Consider the following 21184-nt stretch of genomic DNA (forward strand, 5'->3'; position numbering starts at 1 on the left):
TTTTAGATTGCACCATTTGAGGTAGATTTTGGTAGATTTGGAATGAGAAAAAAATTAGGTTCTAATTAGGAAAAAGTTACTGTTTTCACATTTGGGACCATTATTTCAAGTTCTTCCTCATCAATTAGAATTCTGTATTCTACAGAATGATTGAAGCTCTCGATGTTTTTCTGCTTTTGTTATGGATAACTTGGATCTAAGAAATGGAGTAGGGGGTGGGTAAAGGAGTAGTCAGTTATAAGGTGGGTATGTATAACATTAAGATGATTTAAAATTGTGAAATCACAGCTACTTAAATGAAAAGGGGGAAGTGCTGACCTTCTTTTCTTTTCCTTTGTGTTTAATAAATTGCTTTTTCCCCCTGCTTCAAGAAATGGTAAATTTTAGACAAAAATTTTCCTTGAAACTTACATTAAGGTACAATGGTGTAATCTGATACGAAAACAAATTTGTTGAGAATTGAAAATCTGAAATTACTAATTTTTAGTGCCTGTGCAGAATCTGTGTTACCCCTTTCCCTTCTCTAATCCTGTGCTTTTATGTTTTGTCTGTGTCTATGAATAACATTGTTTCCTGAATATTGTCCTTACTAATTCTTTCTGACTTTCTCTTTCACATTTTCTTCCTGGATTTGCTGTTGTCTTCAGTCTCACCTCAAGGTCAGTATGCTTGTACTAAAACAAAGAGAAGAGCATGGTGTACTAACATTATCTTGATCTCTAATGAGGAACTGAAATGATAGCACTTACTCCAGGAAAGATATGTGTAGAAATCTAGTTATGAGTGCATAAAATGTCAGAAGTTTTAGGTTTACCAGAAGAGTGGATTCAGAGTTCTATGCTTCAAAAGATAAAGTACTCAGAAAGCAAGAATCAGACTGAGCAGGTTTTGACTGAGAGCGAAATGAAGATGAAAGGAGTCACCAGGGGAATGAGAAGAAAAATTGTTTTAATTTAATTAAAATTTCATCAGAGACACAGAAAATGCAGTATGAACGCTGGAGGGAAATGTGCTGTAGTCTGTGGATTTTTAGAAGAATCTTGAAATTATTTTACATATACAAACCTATACACCCTTGAAATTTTGGTTTTGTTTTGTGATTCTGCTGAATGGTACAACAAGTGATAACCAAAACAGCCAGCGCTGCTTCAATTTATAAGTGCCGAGGCACTATGGTAGAACCTTTACATCTTTTATTTCAGGCGTTGATCTTCCCAGCAGCATATAGAGAGATTTATTGTTTCCACTCTTTAGGTGAATAACACAAGTTCTGAGCCCATTAAGTAATTTGTCCATCTTTATTGGGAAGAGAAACTAACAGAGCACAATTGGAAACCTGAATTTTTTTTTTTAAAGAAGGAGGGGGAGGGGCAGAGGGAGAGAGAGAGAATCCCAAGGAGGTTCCACACTCTGTGTGGAGCCCGATGTGGGTTTCAGTCTTACAACCCTGAGATCGTGACCTGAGTTGAAATCAAGAGTCAGACACTTAACTGGCTGAGCCACCCAGGCACCCTTGAAACCTGAATTTTAGAAGTTATTTCTTGGGCGCCTGGGTGGCTCAGTTGGTTAGGCGACTGCCTTCGGCTCAGGTCATGATCCTGGAGTCCCTGGATCGAGTCCTGCATTGGGCTCCCTGCTCAGCAGGGAGTCTGCTTCTCCCTCTGACCCTCCACCCTCTCATGCTCTCTCTCTGTCATTCTCTCTCTCTCAATAAATAAATACCTTTAAAAAAAAAAAAGAATTAAAAAAAAAAAAAGAAGTTATTTCTTTTGCATGTGAGCATGGAAATGTAAATGAAGGCATGAGAATTTCTGATATGGTTCCGAAAATGATATGGTTAACACCCTATACGCTTTACCTTCGCTACTGTTTTCTAATAGTAATGGTACCATATATATTACTGTTTATAAAAGCACCTGTCTTCTTTGAGTCTCACAGTTGGTGTATGGGTTACACAGGACAGATTATCATTCTGATGAGGAACAAAGATTAGGGAACATGATTTCTCTAGGGTCAACCAACTAGTAAGTGGTGGAACTTAGATTTGAAGGTAGATCTTCTCATTTCAGCCTCAGGACTTTATGTATTCTCTGTACTCTATCGTCAGAGTTAGAATATGAGCTATAGAGTCCCAGATAGCTTGAATTTTTTGGGTAGATTTTTTATCTGTGGTGTTTTCATCTGTAAAATTGGGATAATTATCTAATCTAAAGGGTTGTTGTAAACACTGAATGAGTTCATATAAATAGCACTTAGAACAGTATCTGGTACAGGGTAAACAATCAATATATAGAGCTATTATGATACTTCTTTTTGCCTTTTTCATGGAGTCCTGTTTGATCCGGCATATGATAGCATGATGTGATATATTTCAGGTTCTCTAAGACAATATACAGTTCTTATTGATTCTTACCACTGTTAATAGAAAGTGCAAAGTAGAATCCCAGTGCAAAAGTTGTGTATGTGTAGAAAATGTGAAAAGTAGACATATTTCTTCTGTAATGATATTTTAAGACTCCACTTTTCAGGTGCTACATTTCTATTATAAGTAGAAAGATAAGGTGGTGAGGCGTTTTAGGAAAAAGGTTCTCTTTCCCATTTCTACTTCCTGGTATTTCTTCTCATTGTTTAAATTGATGACCTAAATGATATTTCTGAAAAAGGCCCCTTACCTTTTACTCATTTAAGAATAAAGCAATTTGTGTGGGTGTAATATACAGTAAAAAGCAAAATTAGCCCTTCTTTCATACTTACACTGATCTAATTTATGAAGAGGCGTGTTCAGTCAGATTTACACTGTCCTCTTTCTTCTTTCTTAACAGATGACCTCCCCTCCTTTGCCTGGTAAATAGAGCTTTAGGGTATCCACAGTCCTGGGTTTATGTTCACTCATGTTAACCTTCCTTTTGTTTCAGTGGAACTCATGTTCCAACTCTTTTCCAAGGCCAAATTTTCCTATTCTCTTTTCTTTGGTGTTGGTTGTGATCTCTCCTTTTTCATTCATGATTTTATTTATTTGGGTCCTTTCTCTTTTCTTTTTGATAAGTCTGGCCAGGGGTTTATCAATCTTACTAATTCTTTCAAAGAATCAGCTCCTAGTTTTGTTGATCTGTTCTACTGCTCTTTTGGTTTCTATTTCATTGATTTCTGCTCTGATCTTTATTATTTCTCTTCTCCTGCTGGTTTAGGCTTTATTTGCTGTTCTTTCTCCAGCTCCTTTAGGTGTAGGGTTAGTTTGTGTATTTGAGACCTTTCTTGTTTCTTGAGGAAGGCTTGTATTGCTATATACTTTCCTCTTAGGACCGCCTTTGCTGCATCCCAAAGATTTTGAACAGTTGTGTTTTCATTTTCATTTGTTTCCATGAATTTTTAAAATTCTTATTTAATTTCCTGGTTGACCCATTCATCCTTTAGTAGGACGCTCTTTAGCCTCCATGTATTTGAGTTCTTTCCAACTGTCCTCTTGTGATTGAGTTCTAGTTTCAAAGCACTGTGGTCCAAAAATATGCAGGGAATGATCCCAATCTTTTGGTACCGGTTGAGACCTGATTTGTGACCCAAAATGTGATCTATTCTGGAGAATGTTCCATGTGCACTAGAGAAGAATGTGTATTTTGTTGCTTTGGGATGGAATGTTCTGAATATATCTGTGAAGTCCATCTGGTCCAGTGTGTCATTTGAAGCCTTTATTTCCTTTGTTGATCTTTTGCTTACATCTGTCCATTTCAGTGAAGGGGGGGTGTTAAAGTCCCCTACTATTATTGTATTATTATTGATGTGTTTCTTTGATTTTGTTATTAATTGGCTTATATAATTGGCTGCTCCCATGTTAGGGGCATAGATATTTACAATTGTTAGATCTTCTTGTTGGATAAACCCTTTAAGTATGATGTAGTGTCCTTCCTCCTCTCTTATTTTAGTCTTTGATTTAAAATCTAATTTGTCTGATACAAGGATTGCCACCCCAGCTTTCTTTTTATGTCCATTAGCATGGTAAATGGTTTTCCACCCCCTCACTTTCAATCTGGAGTTTTCTTTGGGTCTAAAATGAGTCTCTTGCAGACAGCATATCAGTGGGTCTTGTTTTTTTATACAGTCTGATACTCTTTGTCTTTTGATTGGGGCATTTAGCCCATTTACATTCAGGGTAACTCTTGAAAGATATGAATTTAGTGCCATTGTATTGCCTGCAAGGTGACTGTTACTGTATATTGTCTGTGTTCCTTTCTGGTCTATTTTACTTTTAGGCTCTCCCTTTGTTTAGAGGACCCCTTTCAATATTTCTTGTAGGGCTGGTTTGGTGTTCGCAAATTCTTTTAGTTTTTGTTTGTCCTGGAAGCTTTTTATCTCTCCTTCTATTTTCAATGAGGCTAGCTGGATATAGTATTCTTGGCTGCATATTTTTCTCATTTAGTGCTCTGAATATATCATGCCAGTCCTTTCTGGCCTGCCAGGTCTCTGTGGATAGGTCTGCCAATCTAATGTTTCTACCGTTGTCGGTGACAGACCTCTTGTCCTGAGCTGCTTGATTTTCTCTTTGTCTCTGAGACTTGTGAAGCCTTGTGTTTGGAGAACTTTGATCTCTAACTTAAACATCAAGTGGACATATTTTTCGGGGAGGTTTTACTACTTTTGTCTTTTGTATGACAGGTTTTGATCAAAATATCTCTAAACAAAACCCTGCCCCAGAAGAATTTGTCTGTGGAAGTCATTGTTGTATGCATAATTCTCTGAGTTACAAGTTATGTTAATTATAATATTGTTAGCTGGTTCATTTTAGTAGTTTTTACTCTAGCAGTAAATGCCATTAAACTATACTTACTTCTAAATAAGTTTATTTTCCAAGGAATACAAAATAAAACAGGTTTTGTTTTTCCAGTGGCAAAAATCATTTTGGTTGTGGTGTGTAAAAAAAGTCATTCTTTGTTTCAGGTTGGAATTTAGTGCAGTATTTTTTTATACAGAAGCATTTCACCATTTTAATTATGTTTTGCTAAGTCCAGTTGAGCAGACCATCCAGAGAGTATTGATGGTTTAAGATTGGATTGGATATTTGGATAACTTCATTATGAGACCTTGGGCAAGATAACTCTTAAGTGTTTGTTTTAACCACCTGTTTTGTGTTAATAGTGACACTTAAGTGTAATGTTTGTTTTTTAAGCATTTCTGGTTTGGACAGATTTGTTTTCTCTCTTCCTCTCTTCTTCTCTCCTGCTTTCCTCTGTCCCTGTTTCTGTTTAGTACAAAGCAGAGAGATTTTTATTTAGAGTAATGATGACTGAAGATTCATTCTCTATCCTTAAACATATATACATGTCTTCAGTTACTATTCAATGACATTATCCCCACAGAAGGAATGCAGAGAAATGATTCCTTGAATAGGTGAAAATATATGATTTGATTCAGAATCATTGTTACTTTTTATTTAGCGGCACCTTTGGCTAAAGACAAGACATTTAATAGGTGAAGCCTATAATTGTCATCTCTTTTACTCATTCTCTGGTCTACACAAATTGAGCTCAATATTATTGTTACCCCTATTTTGTTTAGCATGCCTGTTGCAGACTTGTCTTCAAAGCAGATCTGTGGGATACTTTCTTTTTTTTTTTTTTTTTAAAGATTTTATTTATTTATTTGAGAGAGAGAGCACATGAGAGGGGGGAGGGTCAGAGGGAGAAGCAGACTCCCCGCCAAGCAGGAAGCCCGATGCGGGACTCGATCCAGGGACTCCAGGATCATGACCTGAGCCGAAGGCAGTCGCTTAACCAACTGAGCCACCCAGGCGCCCCTGTGGGATACTTTCTGTCAACTGCATTTAGACCAGAGTCTCCCTATATTGTTATGTAATAAAAGTTAAATACTTTATGTCTTGCTCACATTCATTCCTGTTGGAGTCTCTTTAATCTAATTTGATGAAAGAGTTGTAGAACAACAAAGAGTTCTACACTGATTTCTAAAATCTAACTTAGGGGACTCCTGGGTGGCTCAGATGGTTAAGCATCTGCCTTCGGTTCAGGTCATGATCCCAGGGTCCTGGGATTGAGCCCCACATCAGGCTCTGTGCTCAGCAGGGAGCCTGCTTCTCCCTCTCCCTCTGCCTGCCTGTCTGCCTACTTGTGATTTCTCTCTCTCTCTGTCAAATAAATAAAATCTTAAAAAAAATAAAATAAAATCTAACTTAGTCAACGAGCCATTTCTCTGATTGCACATCTTAGAGGTTTTTTTTTTTCATTATTGTCTGATACTAGGCACTAAAACCTCATAAGTAACATTTACAAAAAGAGGTATAACTATATTTTGAAGGTTTCATTCTTTTCTTTTTTGTTTTTAGCTGATATGTTCAGGATTTTATAGGCCCAAGAGCATTTCTGACCTTGTGTGATCTATTTAAGGAGTTTGACTCACAGACAAGAGTTTATAATCTAGGAGAATGATCTGTTTTTAATTGCGTTTTTTGCTTCTATTTGTCATTCTTTTGCCTTTCTTAAATAGCATTATTGTTCAAGAGTGTTTTTCCTTATTTTCTTTCCTTTCAAACAATACTATTGCCTAGTCTTTTTGTAATGGGTCACGCAAGCACAGTGTAGCCACACCCCCGTTACCTAAGTTCTCCTGAAATATAGTGTTATTATTTTGAATGTTTCATTGGTAGAAAAAAATGTATGAACACATACCTGTACTGATCTACCTAACTGTTCTACTGAAAAGTATTGGGTTTTGTGCCATCATGCATTGAAAAGTGGTAAATGTAGTTTTTCTTAGTAGCAGCTGTAGACAATTACCTGGCATTCTGTACATGAGCTAAAGATGGCAAATTCTGTAGAAAAGGGAGGAAAGGCTAAATTTAGTTAAAATTTGAATTTGTATATGGTTGCCAGATTGAGCAAATACACATACGAGATATCAGTTAAATTTGTGTTTCAGATAAACAGTGACTACATTTTTAGTATTAGTGTGTTGTACATACTGGGACATACTTATACTAAAACATTGTCACATATCTGAAATAAAAATTTGAATGGACTTCCAGTATTTTATCTGACAAACCTCGTCCGTCCCAATCTCTCTTTATCTCACTTCAGATCATAACAATGGTATGAAGTGGATGATATTTTCCTGTTTTACAGATGAGAAAATTGAGATTCAGAGGATTCAGTTGACTTACTCAGGGTCATTGCTACGATATGGCAGTCTTTAGTACAAATTCAGTTTCTCTGATTTCATGTTTACCGCATACCTTAACTTTCCTCTGTTTCTTGTTTTGTATGTCCTTGTGAGGTCCAGACACAATATGTAGATTATAATACATTTTTAAATATATGTTTTTACCTCCTTGGAGTATGGGGGTCATAAGTTGGATTAATTGTGTTATCCTTTGGTGAGAATTGCCACTTTTTTTTTTTTTTTAACCATTTCTAGCCTGCTGTATAAGATATTCCTTCAGTAGTGATGGGATTATTTCTGGGTGTTGCCCTGGTGATTCATACAACACTTACAGCCTTGCTCAAGAAAAGCTCCACAACAACTTATATTTTAGATAGTGGGATTTATTTGGTAAGGTAATTTAGAACTGTGCTTCTCAAATTTTGATGGCATACAAATTGTATTGGAGTTTGTTAAAATGTCGTTCTGATGTGGGTTTGGATAGGGCCTGGGCTTTTTACCTTCCTAACAGCTCTTAGTCAGTGCCAGTGGTGCTGATCTGCAGAGGATGCTTTGACTGGCAAGGCTTTAGAGCACTGGCTACGAATGAACAGTTTTGGGATTGATCTTTATCCTTTTTAAAAATTTTTCACATTTAACATTATCCCTGTTGATTTCTCTAGATGAGCTCATATTTGAACTAATAAAAATCCATTTTCCGTTGATTTCAAGATAGGAATGCCACCCTTTGGCTCTGTTAAACACCATCTGGGGTGTCATATTGGCATGGGTACAGAGGCAAGTGATACTCTTCAGGATACTAGAGCAAATGAATTGTTTTCATTGGCACCTGTTACCTTGTCACTTATATGTATAAAAACATGTTGAGCAGTATAACGGAGTAACAGGGAATTGAGAGTGGAGCAAGGGGAAAGGAGTGGGTCACAAAACTCCCAGAGAGTTGGCTTGCTTGGGTGGTACGGGTTACACTTTTGCAAAAACTTGCCTTCCAGCCTCCAGTTTCTATAATCTATATGACTTCAAGGTCTCAGAATTTGAGATTGTAGACTGGGAGATAAAGATGAGGAAATCAGGGGTCTTAATGGGCAGCTGTAAGGTGATTTGGTTTATTTGCATACATGTTGATATTATACTCTCTTTAAAAAAAAAATTAAGCTGTGGTGTTTCTCCATTGTTGGTGTTTGGTTGTTTATGTTGGTCTTTGTCAGTGAAGATGATACAAGTCTAATGAAATGGAAGAACTTGACCTTTGTCGTAGACAGGAAGACATGTATATGTTTAAATTTTCTTTACTTGTTTTTGTTAAGGTGGTATTATTTTGTTTCTGTTGTGCTTGGGATATTTGCCCCTGCTGGCCACAAAAGACATTGTTAAGATGCTGTAGCTAGCTATTTGGTCTAGGTATTGAGCATTTCAGTGTTAGTTATGAGTTTCTAAATTAAAAATCACTTAAGTTTGTTAAACTTAACTATTTTGAAAGTGGTAGCAAAAATTGATTCCCTTCATGTATGATCTTTTAATTGAGATGTATAAAGGAGAGTTCTTTGCAGATGACTTTCTAAGAGAGCTAAAAGCAAGGAATAAATGGGTTTGGAGAAGTGGTCATGATGACTTAGTTTGGCAATAATCAAAAAAACTTTTATAGAATGTGTTGTGAGAGGAAAAGTCAGCACAGGCTATCATTACCTGATTTAAAGGAGGTTGGTTAGTATAAAGTATATTAGCTTGTCTGTTCTCATTACTAGTTCAGTTTATCGATGCAACTTCAGGGCAAAGTCAAATTGATTCTTTTTTGCATTACTGTAAAAACTATCTAATTGTCCCCCTGTCCCCCAAATTAGGATTCCCCTTCAGTGTGTTTTCCTAAATTTTGGAAATCTCATTATATCACTTCCCTACATAAAGTCTTACCCATTTGGGATAAACTACCAACTCCTTGCTTAGTATAATATAATTATTTGATTTTTGTTTATTTTACCTTCCTTTTTCTCTACTCTCCACCAATTTTAAGCTGTAGTCATACTGAGTGTGGTTTTCCCCCAACGTGACACATTTTCCTTTTCATCAGGGCTTTATTTGTACAGTTCTCTTTGCCTAGTACTCTATCCTCTGCTTAGTAACCTGGAGTGATCCCTTAAGAAAGTTCCTGTATGGGGGCTCCTGGGTGGCTCAGTCAGTTAAGCATTTGCCTTCAGCTTAGGTCATGATCCCGGGGTCCTGGGATTGAGCCCCACATTGGGCTCCTTGCTCAGTGGGGAGCCTGCTTCTCCCTCCCCCTCTGCAGCTCCCCCTGCTTGTGCTCTCTCTCTCAAATAAATAAAATCTTAAAAAAAAAAAAGTTCCTGTATGACTTTTCAGAAAGTTTTTCCTGATTATCACCATCATGCCTACCTCCAGGTTAGGTTAGGTCCTTTTCTTGTATACTCTTGTAGCACTTATATATACAGTATATACTACTGTATTTGCTTGGATGCCTGAGAGGTATTTTGAGAACAGGTATTATTTTTATTCATGGACTTATATATCCCTAGTGTTTGACAGCTGATAGTGTTGTTTACCTAAATATTTGTTGATTTAATGAGTAATGAAAATGTCAAGAACTTAGCAGACTATTAAAGCTTAGAGAAACGTAGATCATTTAACATTCCACAGCCCATTTTCTCCCGGGCAATGCCTTAGACATATTTTTTTAATTCATTGGTAATTTGGGTTCTACCCTTTGGTGAGATTAGTCTTTACCTGTGACCTAGAATTTGGTTTAGTTTTTCGGCAACCATATGGCCTTGAGGTAATTTCTTTTTCTTTCTTTTTTTTAACATTATTTTTTTATTTGAGAGAGAGTAGCAAATAAGAACATGAGTGGGGCAGGGAGGGGGAGAGGGAGAAGCAGATTCCTGCTGAGCAGGGAGCCTGATGCTGGCTCCATCCCAGGACCCTAGGATTATGACCTGAGCCAAAGGCAGCCTCAAGGCTGACCAAGTGCCCCGAGGTAATGTCTTACAGATGTAGAATTATTCTCTGACTCTTTCTCCCTGAAGCCTTTGGCTCCTTTTTGGGCTGTCCACAAAAAAGTTAAAATGTCTTACGTTTATTTAGTTTCTAATAGTTTGCAGTACACTTTCACATCTACCATCCAATGTAAATGAAGACACAAATCTGTGGAAGAACTAAAGGCTTTTTTTTTTTTACACTCATCATTTCAAGTGGAGGGCAAGTGTAGTTTTTAAAAGGCAGACCTGCGTAAAAATGCTCCCAGCCTTAGGGCTGAAGCTCACTTTCTGAAGAGTTCAGTTAAGAAAAATGAAATGAGTCAATATGAGAATACCAAGGATATGCTGCTCTTCTGGAAACAGAAAAAAAAGACTGAAGGATGAAATTTCTTGAAAACAAAGGAAGCCATGGAATATAACAGCTCTATAAAGCGATAGCTTTCCACCTTTTCATTTATTTTGTATGTATCATGTAAGCCATATTCAGTCAATATTTGGTTTCAGAGATGTTACCAAATAAGCAATTTTCGCTTATAATTACTATAGCAGAGAGATTAAGTGTATGGTAGTTGTAGTCAGACTGCCCTGGAGTTGAGTACCATTTCCATGATGTGTAAAACTGTGATTTTGGGCTAATTACTAAATTTTATTGGAGGTTTGGGCTTTTATCTATTAAGTGGAATTAATAAAACTTCATGAAAGTGTTTTGAGTAAGGTGACAAGAGAGATAATGTGATGATAAACATTAAGATGCTTAGTATATGATGAGAAACTTATAAAGGTGGTTATTATAGTATTTTATCTAATGTAAGTGCTAGACTTAACATTCAAACATAGACCATCCAGTCACACACACACCCTTCCCACACCTGCAAAGTAGAAAAGCATATTCCGTGATTCTCTGCAGGTTAATGTATGGGGAATTTAGGTATTTAAATTTTATGTATTAAAATATAATAAGGAAGATATGTGTGTTTGTGTGCATGTGCGTGTGTGACAATGAATGTCACTAGCTTTTTGCCATGTGCCAAATGCTATGCTATGCATTTTTCATACATTATCTTATTTATTCCACATAACAGCTCTATATCACAAATTAAAAGCTAAAAAACAAAAGACCCTGAAACTTAAAGAGCCTTTGATCACATAAATAATGAATGGTAAACCAATATTTAATCGAGAGCTTCCAACTGTTAAAAGCTTTGCTTTTAACCTCTTCATTATATTCTTATCAGGGGCTCTCACATCCCTAGGGACCTTGAACATGTTTTGAGATATATGAGTTTACCATGCTGTTGTTAAGATTTTGTATTTTCTATTTCAGTGATAATCTAAAACACGATTTATGTACATATTTTGGATCATCTGGGTGAAATCCTATAACTAGCATATTTATCCATATTCATTTGTTTTGTGGTTATGATCTCATTGTTATCAAGTATTACTGCTGTAATTGCTATGGACCAACGAGAAAAAAAGGTGGCTTTTATTTCAAGCAAAGTTCAAATGATGTTATGGTGCACTGTAGGAAGCAAACTTGTCTTTACCACTTTGACAAAGAAAAGTTTTGGGACAATTAAATCTTCTAATGACTCAAAAGCACTTGGACCATAGTGGTAAGTACCATATATGCACTGTGAGCAGTGATTTGCCTGTGTATTAAATCAGTATTGGCGATTTGAATTTCACTGTATATTTTAGTTTTTCTTATATTTAATCTCTAACTCTAGAGTTAATATTTGTATATTTTTAAGTATTATAATTTATGAACAGAGAATCTAGAAAATATTTTCCTTTACACGTATGCTATAATATACCATATTGTAGTTCAAGTGCAGACCCTTCACTTATGGGGATGAAGCAGTTCTGCTCGGGGGGAGAGTGCTGGAAAGCTTTGCCAGGATGCTGCCATTTGAACTTCATCTTGAAGGATGAGTACTTGTATGCTAGGCAGAGATAGGGTAATGACATAAAACATCTGAAGAGCCCAAAACAAAAACACTCCAAAACAAAAAACTTACTGCAGGAGGGAGTAGAGATATAGACATATAGAATAGAAATAAAGATGATTGTTAAGGGCCTTTGGTGCTAATTAAGAGAGTTTGGATTTTATTATGAGGTCACTATGTCTCCAACAAAAGCAAAAAGGAGGGGAATGTAAACTAATTTTTATAATTCACTTGTAGCATACTGAATTTTTATAAATTAAGTCATGTTTTGTGTACAGTCAGAACTCTATTGGTTAAAGACCCCTTGGAAGAGGAATTTAACTGTTTTTGTAATGAAAATACAACGTAAATTTTCAGATTCATAAGTTAGAATTTTTATTTATTTTTTTGCCTCCCTTTCTTCCTCTAGGCCCATCTTTTATTAATGAAAGCAGAAGCTTTAAACTTGATTCTTTCCTTCCATTTCAGTGGAATGCTTTAGTGATTAATAGTCTTCTACTCAGTTGATTTAATAATTTTCATTTTATTTTACACAAAATTTATGAAGAAAACCACTTACAGAGTTTGCTGGTCCCTAGCTTTTATTTGCACCAGAGAAAAACTATTACTATTATCTACTCAATATATCTGCTTTTTATTAATGCTGTATTAATGCCTTGATTCCCGTAGTAGCCTCCAGCTATTACCTCTCCATGTGCATGTTACAGAGAAATGTCCAAGTTAAATTAGTTTTTAAGCTGAGCCCTGTGAAACCACCAAGTAAAAAAGTATGAATGGTATGCTCTTTCTGCACACCCAGCTTGGTATACTGTTATGTGGTATGATTAAACTGTAGCATCCACAGTGCTCATCACTGACAGAGCCTTGGGGCGATGAAAGTAAATGCCTTAATATCTACAAAGCACTTCTCAGATGGAAAGAGGGAAACAAGAGAGCAGGCAGTAAAAAGCTATATGTGTTTCATTGTTTTGTTCATGCTAGAATGTTACTTTTCCTGTGTCATGGGGCCAGCAACCTCCTAGGTCTGACTTCCACCATGAAGAGTTAGCTCTCTGGTTGATTCTTTGAGGCATAGAAACAGAAAAATATGAAAAGGAGAAGAAAATTAAATAAAGTAGGAGTTTTGGGGAAGAAGAATAAATTGAAAAGAAAAAATAGAGGTGAGGCATGAGGATATATATGTTTATTTCTTAGTACCAAAATTATATGTCTTGTTTTAGACAATGATAGAAATCAAGGAATTTGATAAATAAATAAATGGATGCTCTCCATTAAATGCTTGTGCTCTCCTGTGTCATTATCAATAAATCAAGGAGAAATCCAGAGTGAGCAACACAGACCAGCTTTCTTTAAAGAATGAAAACAATTGACAGTATATTTATTCTGCCACAAATCCAAAAAGTCAAGTCATTATTTTAAGGGAGGAATTTTCTTTGGTTCTCTGTTTCTCTAGCACATATTCAGATTTCTTGGTACAATACAACCATAGCATTATGCCATATCCTTGGTCTGTTTTTTTTCGGACTTTATAAATTGATTTTGAATATACCAACAGTGCTGAGTTCTTATCTTTATAGAATTTGGATAACAGACATCAACCATTGTAGTAAAACACCTCCACAAGTTATACTAAGAAGTGTGAGAATGGATTCTCTCCTTTTCTTTTCCTCTGTTCTGGTGCCATTCTAAGGAGTGTCTTTCTTAGATTTGGGGGATTGTGTGCCTGTTCCGGCCAGCATAAAACGTCCCCCTTTCTTTTCCCGTGTATTTAAGTATTTGGAGTCGATGGTTATCTGTTGGAATTCTACACGTCAGCTGAGCGCTGCTGCAAAATACAGTGCAGCTCTGACCACCACTTCCTATCCTCTACTGCCTCTGTGCTGAGATGCTGCAGAGTACTTGGGAAAAAAAGTCATACCAGTGTCCTGACAGGTCTCGCTTCAGATTTATGGCCACATATTTCAAATGTGCTCCCAATTATACAGGTAATTCTAATGCAAATGCCTGTTAAATTTGATTTTACATTTTCAGAGATGATTATATCCCACTCTGTCTTCTCTTGTCAAATCCACAAAATCCTTCCTCCCTCCCCACCCCAAAACTGCTGACTTTACTTCATATTACATCGAGAAAATCCGAATCAGATGCTACCCACCGCATCTGCCCAGCGTTAGATCTGTCAGCTTACGTGCATCTGCACTGGTGTGTTTTGCAGTGGTGTCACTGTTTTAAGGTCAACTCTATATTTTCTCTTAATTCTGTCCAGTTCCCCAGTTCAAGGATAGTGCTTTCCTTTATTTTAAAAAATTTGCTCTCCTAGTGCATCATCATAAGCATGCTTTAACATTTCCACCCTCCATCTTTGGAAGTCCTTCCCTTGACATGATAGTCTTTTCTAGCTGGCACGCCCTTTTTCTCTTTTCCTGCTCAGTCAATCTGGTTTAAAAATTGACTATATATAATTGCCATCTGCATTTTCTCACCTTTCTTCAAATTCATGAAGTCAGGCTTCTCTTTTATCTATTTTTCAATCTATTTTTATCACTTCCCTAAAACTGCTTTTTCCAGGGTTTTTTGGTGGTGTAGTTCCAGGTGCCAGGTCCAAAAGTCATGTTCTGTCACCTTACTTTTCCTTTCAGCATCATTCTACACACTCCCTTCCTTGAAACGCTATTTTCTTGTGGCATTTCTGACAACAGAGTCTACTTATTTTCTCTGTCCTTCACTTGTCATTTCTTCTCTGTTGTCATTTCTGGCTCCCCCATATTCCCCTAGAACTCAAAGGGCTCCATTTTCAGCCCTGTTGTCTTTTTTACATATACATTTCTCAGAAGATGTCTTCAAATCTCATGACTTCATGACTTTCAATATTAATGATACATTTATGGCTCCCATCTGTTGTGTATATGTGACATACCTGTCATGTGTGCACGCATGCACACACACACACACATAAGCAGCTCCAGAATAATACACTGTGGAGATAATTTCTCCATGATGTCTTTAATTAGGTATCAGACTTCACTTTGCCCAGAACAGATCTCTTCATTTTGCGCATACTTTTCAAAACTTCTTCCCCAGTGTTTCCCAGTTCAGTAAATGGTGTCACCATTCACCCATTGCTCAGGCAATAAATCACCAACTAATTCCTAATTCTTCTCTTCTCTCACTCCCTACATTAAATCTATAAGTAAGTCCTATCACACATCACAGATATAACTGAAATTCAACCATTTCTCTCCACGCTCTCCTATGAAGCATTATCTCTTGCTCAGACTACCCAGAGTAGCTTTCTAACTGGTGCCTTTGCTTCTACATTCTGTTCCTCTACTAGTCTCTTCTCCATAGCAGCTAGACTGAACTCTTAAAGCTTACAGTAAATGCTGTCACTTCTTGCTTAAGACCTCGCTGTGCTCTCCCTTTATGCTCAGAATAAAACCCAAACTCCTTACCATGGTTTATAAGGCTCTGCATCGTCTGACTTCTTGCCACCTCTGTGACCCCACCACTTCCTACTTCCCTTTTGCTATACACCATCACATCAACTTTAAAAAAGAAAAAAAAAGAGCCAAGCTTTTGCAGTCCTCAAAGCATTTGTACTTAGGTTCTCTCTACCTCTTCTCCCAGTTCTTTACATGGCTCACTTTTCACATCCTCCATGACAATTCCTTAGTGATGTCTACCCTTACCATTGTAGCTTAACAAACTGTATCTCTATTCATGTATTCAGTATCTCTATTACATGGTTCAGTTTTATTTTTCCCATAGCGTATGCCACTGTGCTATGAGATGCTTCTTTGTTAGTTTATGTTGTTCTGCCTCTTTCAAAAATAAGTTCCATGAGGGCAGTGAGGTCATATTGGGTTCTCTTCCTTAAAACTGTGCAGCCCTTGGTATTTGGTAAATAGATAATGTGAAAACTAACTCTTTTCTGAAAATTTGACAGTTGGGTTTAGAATTCATGCTGTTTTTGTTTTTTTTTTTTTAAGATTTATTTGAGAGAGAGAACACGAGTTGGGGGAGGGGCAGAGGGAGAGGGACAGAGAGAATCTCAAGCAGACTCCCTGCTGAGCATGGAGCCCAACTTGGGGCTTAATCCCACCACCCATGAGATCATGACCTGAGCCAAAATCACCATTCAGATGCTCAACCAACTGAGCCACCCAGGCGTTCCAGAATGCATACTGGTTTTAAGTTATAAACAAATGTGTAGCTTTACCTTAGTTGATAGAAACTTGAATTTTTATTAGGTTATTTTTAATTAGTTTTTATGTGGTTCACACTAATATGAGGAACAAATTAACATGTCATAAGATATATTTAGTTAAAGTGGGTATGGGAGCTGAGGGGGGTCAGTAGTAGTTATGACCTAACAGATTTACCTAAGTTTGAGTTTGAATTTTAAGAGGCAGAAGCTGAGGGAACAATGACAAAGTAAATAGGGCAGATTTAGTAGATCTCATGTGATCCTGAGAATTCTGTATTTTCAGCAAGCTACCAACTGATGATGATGTGTGTTCATGGATCACACTTTGAATAGCAAGCAAGGTGGTGGACCACATTTTATAAAATGTCTTGTGACAGAGACCTGTAGAGATCAAACTGTCTTCTTTTCCATTTTTGCTTTTCTCTCTTCTTATACATTAATTCATGTCTGTGTGAGAGTAGAGAGTGTTCAATCTCTATTATTCATCATTTCGTTGTTATAATAGTTGGGAACTCATCAATTGAGAATTAGATTTTAAATGATTAATTCATTTATGAATCTCTCTTTTCTCCTTTTCCTGCTTGAAGAATAATAAAAATATAAGTTCACTTAGAATTTAACTCCAGTTAATTAATTCAGGCATAATAGCAGTCAGTCTGAGAGAGTTAAAAAAATCTATACTAAGCCATTTAAATCCTTTTCTTTCTGTTTGCCCTTTAAGGTATGGATTTACTAGCATATTTGGGTTTTCTTGTCAATTTGGATTTAAATCAAATTACATATTGATCTATTTATAAGTAAAGAGAAGGTAATTTCATGTTTCACAGATTCTCTTAGGTCTCAGAATATTATTTCTGAATATATTTATTTCTGAATATATTTCTGCATATTTATTCTGAAAATTGTAGTAACATCTTTCGTTTTTACTCTTAATGTAGGTTGATGATACTGCCCTTTGTGTTCTTTACCTAAGAAACAGTATTGAAAAGGATATTAATGAGGCAAAAAAGTTGGGTGTATTCATCCACTCTAGTTAATTTGTGAATTCAGAACTCTACATGCACTCATGCTTATGTGTGCACACACACATAATACAAGGACGTGAGATAGGAAAGACAATAGGAGAGAGATTGATTTAATCCTCTTACAATTTTCTATACTTTACTTGGTTGCCTGACTTATTAGATAAAATCATTTTATTTTCTATTTAATTATCCTTTATTCTATAGAGTGAAAAGGTAGAGGTAATAGCCAGAAAACCAAGATAAAGAAAGGAAATTTAAAATATAAAAAGAAAATGTTAGCAAGTGGAAAATTAAAGACCAAAAAAAAGGGAAACTTAAATGTGCCACACTGGACTACTTTCTATTAGTGTGATACAGATGAAGGCCCTATTTTGAGATAAAACCGTATCTCTTTTTTTAAAAAGTATTTAATTATTTATTTTAGAGAGAGAACATGCATGTGCTTGCATGTGAGCAGGGGAAGGGGCAGAGGGAGAGGGAGAGAGAATCTCGAGTAGACTCTGCGCTGAACATGGAGCCCCATGGACGGCTCGATCTCATGACCCTGAGATCATGACCTGAACTGAAATCAAGAGTCCGCCGATTGACTAAGCCACCCAGGTACCCCCATGTCTCATTTTTTAAAAACATAACTTTAAAATTTTTTTTTTTTTAAGATTTTATTTATTTATTTGAGAGAGAGAGAATGAGAGACAGAGAGCACGAGAAGGAAGAGGGCAGAGGGAGAAGCAGACCCCCTGCTGAGCAGGGAGCCCGATGCGGGACTCGATCCCAGGACTCCAGGATCATGACCTGAGCCGAAGGCACTTGCTTAACCAACTGAGCCACCCAGGCGCCCCTTTAACTTTAAAATGTTTTAAAAAAATATTTTGTCTATTGGGGCATCTGGGTGGCTCAGGTCATGGTCTCATGGTCATGAGCTTGAGCCCTGAGTCAGGCTCCACACTCAGCTTGGAGTTTGCTTGGGATTCTTTCCCTTCCCTTTCCTTTTCCCTCCTTCCCTCCCCTCAACTTGTGTATGTGCTGTCTCCCTCTCAAATAAATAAAATATATATAAAATATTTTGTCTATTTTAGAAAATTTAGAACCTACAGAAAACCATTAGGAAAAAATTAAAAACATCTTAAGTATTTCCCTTTTTAATATTTATTTTTAAATTTTTTTGGTTATGTGTGTGTGCGTGTGCACACACATATATGTTTAGGATCATGCTTTGAATTTACCTTGCTATGCTGTATTTGTTACTTAGCATTTTATCATGTGGTTTTGGAGTTGATGCAGATAATCATTAAAATCGTATAACCAATATTTTGAAAACCAAAATAAACATTTTTGGTTTTTAAACACACACTACAAGTTGGATTGGAATGGTTGTTGGGATAGGATAGGGGCAGTGGAATTTTTTTATTCTTTTTTCTGAAATACAACTGAACACCCTGACCTAGTTCTGTGACTTGGGGGTAAAGTCAGAAATTTAAAAAATCACTAACTCTCAGATAATAATTATGATAAAAAGTGCTGAAGAATGAAATGGGTTTTGATTGGATCAGAAGTTAAGCCTATAAAATTGGCCCTCTAACGGAAAAAATACACCGTGATTTTAATTAGGTTTATTACTCCATGTGTCATAATGCTCCAAGTAACCAGATTACTGCTACAGGCGTTAGTGGTTGCTAGCACCATCTGGAATAACCCACAGATACAGAGTGAGAAGAATTATACACCATCCGAAATTTTTTTCTCTCTTAAAACAGCAAAATGTTTGTACCTAGTAAAGCAATGTTATGAGGAATTTAATTTTGAGAAAGAGCAATTTGATTCATGAAAACAAAATCTTGCTTCATATTTTGGTCTTTTCTAATGCAAAGGTCCTAATCTGTTTTTTCCATTAGTTGATACAATTGACTTCAGATTAATAAAAATGGAATTATTAGCACAGAAAATTATGTAATGAGGAGAATCAAATATAAACATGACTTACATTTCTATTTCTTCTTTTTTGTTGTTGTTTTTGTTTTTATTAAATATTTATTTATTTGAGAGAGAAAGAGAGCACGAGCAGGGGGGAGGGGCAAAGGGAGAGGGAGAAACATACTCCCCACTGAGCAGGGAGCCCAACACAGGACTCGATCCCAGGACCCTGGGATCATGACCTGAGCTGAAGGCAGACGCTTAACCTACTGAGCCACTCAGGTGCCCCACCTTTCTATTTCTTCTACTGGTAACTTTTTATTATATTCTCTGTGGTTGAATCTTTCTGTGAATATTCAAGATGGCAGAAAGTACAGATCTGAAATGTGACCTTGGCATAGCTTATTAGTGTGCACTTCCATTAGAGAATGACTTTTTATCCCGCCATCTGTGTCATTAATTTACTATTTGATTTTGAATAATTTTTATAGATAAAATTCTGTGCTGAAGAAGCATTTAGAAATTTTTAAATAATTTTGTTGCCTGTAGGTAGAATCACATTCAAATCAACCTAAAAGAGAATGTGTGTTTTCAAAATCTTGTAAAGAGGATTCCACAGTTTTGTTTTTGACAGTATTATTAACTATATTCTCTGAGAAACCTTCGTTACAGAAAACATCAAAAATGTCAGAATATTTTCATTAATTTTATAAATGTTAAGCTGGAGGAAAGTAAAGAAATTTATAGAAGTAAATATGCAAAATATAAGATAGGGCTTGTCTTGTGACAAAATTGGTTTAACATTGGAAAATCTCAAAAGCCTGTCAATAAAATAAGCATTCACATATTCACAACTAAACGACAACATTTGCCAGACAAGAAAAGATAAAAAGTTTCCATAGAAAAAAGTTAACAAAAAGTTCAATAAGAAAAGATAAAAAGAATGTAAAGACTGAAAAAAAAAATCCTCATATATAAGTGTCTCCCTGAAATACTCAAAAGAATATGCAGAAAAATTATTAGCAGAAACATTTACTGAGTTAGTTCCATATAAACCCACATATAGAAAGCAAGTGCATGTCTACATGCCAGCAAGAAAAAATTAGAATAAAATTAATTTAATAAAATATATCAGTGGAATAATTTATTCAGGAAAGATTCATCTGTGTTTGGGACTATTAGATGAGAAGTTGGTGAAAGGTGAATTTTATAGACAGAAGAGAAGGCTGTTAGTACCTTAATACACTGATGAATCCTAGCTTCATTAAGAATGAGAAAACCAGATATTATATGCTTTCTTATGTGAGGCCATATGAAGTATACAATGTTATTATTTACTATTGTGACTTACAAAGTTAAAACTGATTCTGGTCAAGTTTTTCAAGCTAACTCTCAGTATCTAAAAAAGCAAAAAGCAGGAAATGAATTAAATGACTCCATGAAGAAACAGACAAATCACCCAAAATGTAAGTCATTTTACAAGAACAATGGAAATCTGTTTAAGAAGTCAGTGGCATTTAAAAGGGGGCAGAGGAAGAAGTAAGGGACTTTTCTCTAGATTAATAGAGCTTTGAAGAATTTAAACAATGCTGTGGACCTTTTATGAATTCTGATTCAAACAAGCCAACTGTGAAAAGATTTCTTTTGAGACAACTGGGGAACATTGAATACGGACTGGACATTAGATAACAGTGAATTGTTAATTTTGTCAATACTTACATTGTTGAAAACTACTTTTTTGAGAGTACTTTGTATAAGGAACTGTGTGTAATGACATGGTGCTGGAATTTAAAATGACAACAAAACATATAAGGTACCTAGGAATAAAATACATGGAACTCTTTTATTGAAGAAATTAAAACACTTTGTTGAAAACCTTTAAAGGATAACTAAATAACTAGAGAGACATACCATGTCAATTAATTGAAAGGTTCAAGA

General features: G+C 36.0%; 1 protein-coding gene across 9 annotated transcripts in view; it reads left to right on the forward strand.

Moving 5' to 3' along the window:
• ERC1 (ELKS/RAB6-interacting/CAST family member 1) overlaps window positions 1–21184 on the forward strand; it is a 554437-nt gene that overhangs the window by 191147 nt on the left and 342106 nt on the right. For 6 of the 9 annotated variants that reach the window (XM_035028513.1, XM_035028519.1, XM_035028516.1 and 3 more), the window contains one exon: window positions 648–659. The exons of the other annotated variants lie outside the window; for them this stretch is intronic. In XM_035028513.1, the coding sequence (XP_034884404.1) occupies window positions 648–659 (12 nt within the window). The remainder of the gene's footprint in view (window positions 1–647; window positions 660–21184) is intronic. 9 annotated transcript variants of the gene reach the window in all.

The sequence above is a fragment of the Mirounga leonina genome, unplaced genomic scaffold (assembly GCF_011800145.1).
Source record: "Mirounga leonina isolate KUSES-001 unplaced genomic scaffold, KU_Mleo_1.0 Mir_201, whole genome shotgun sequence".
Lineage (NCBI taxonomy): Eukaryota > Metazoa > Chordata > Mammalia > Carnivora > Phocidae > Mirounga > Mirounga leonina.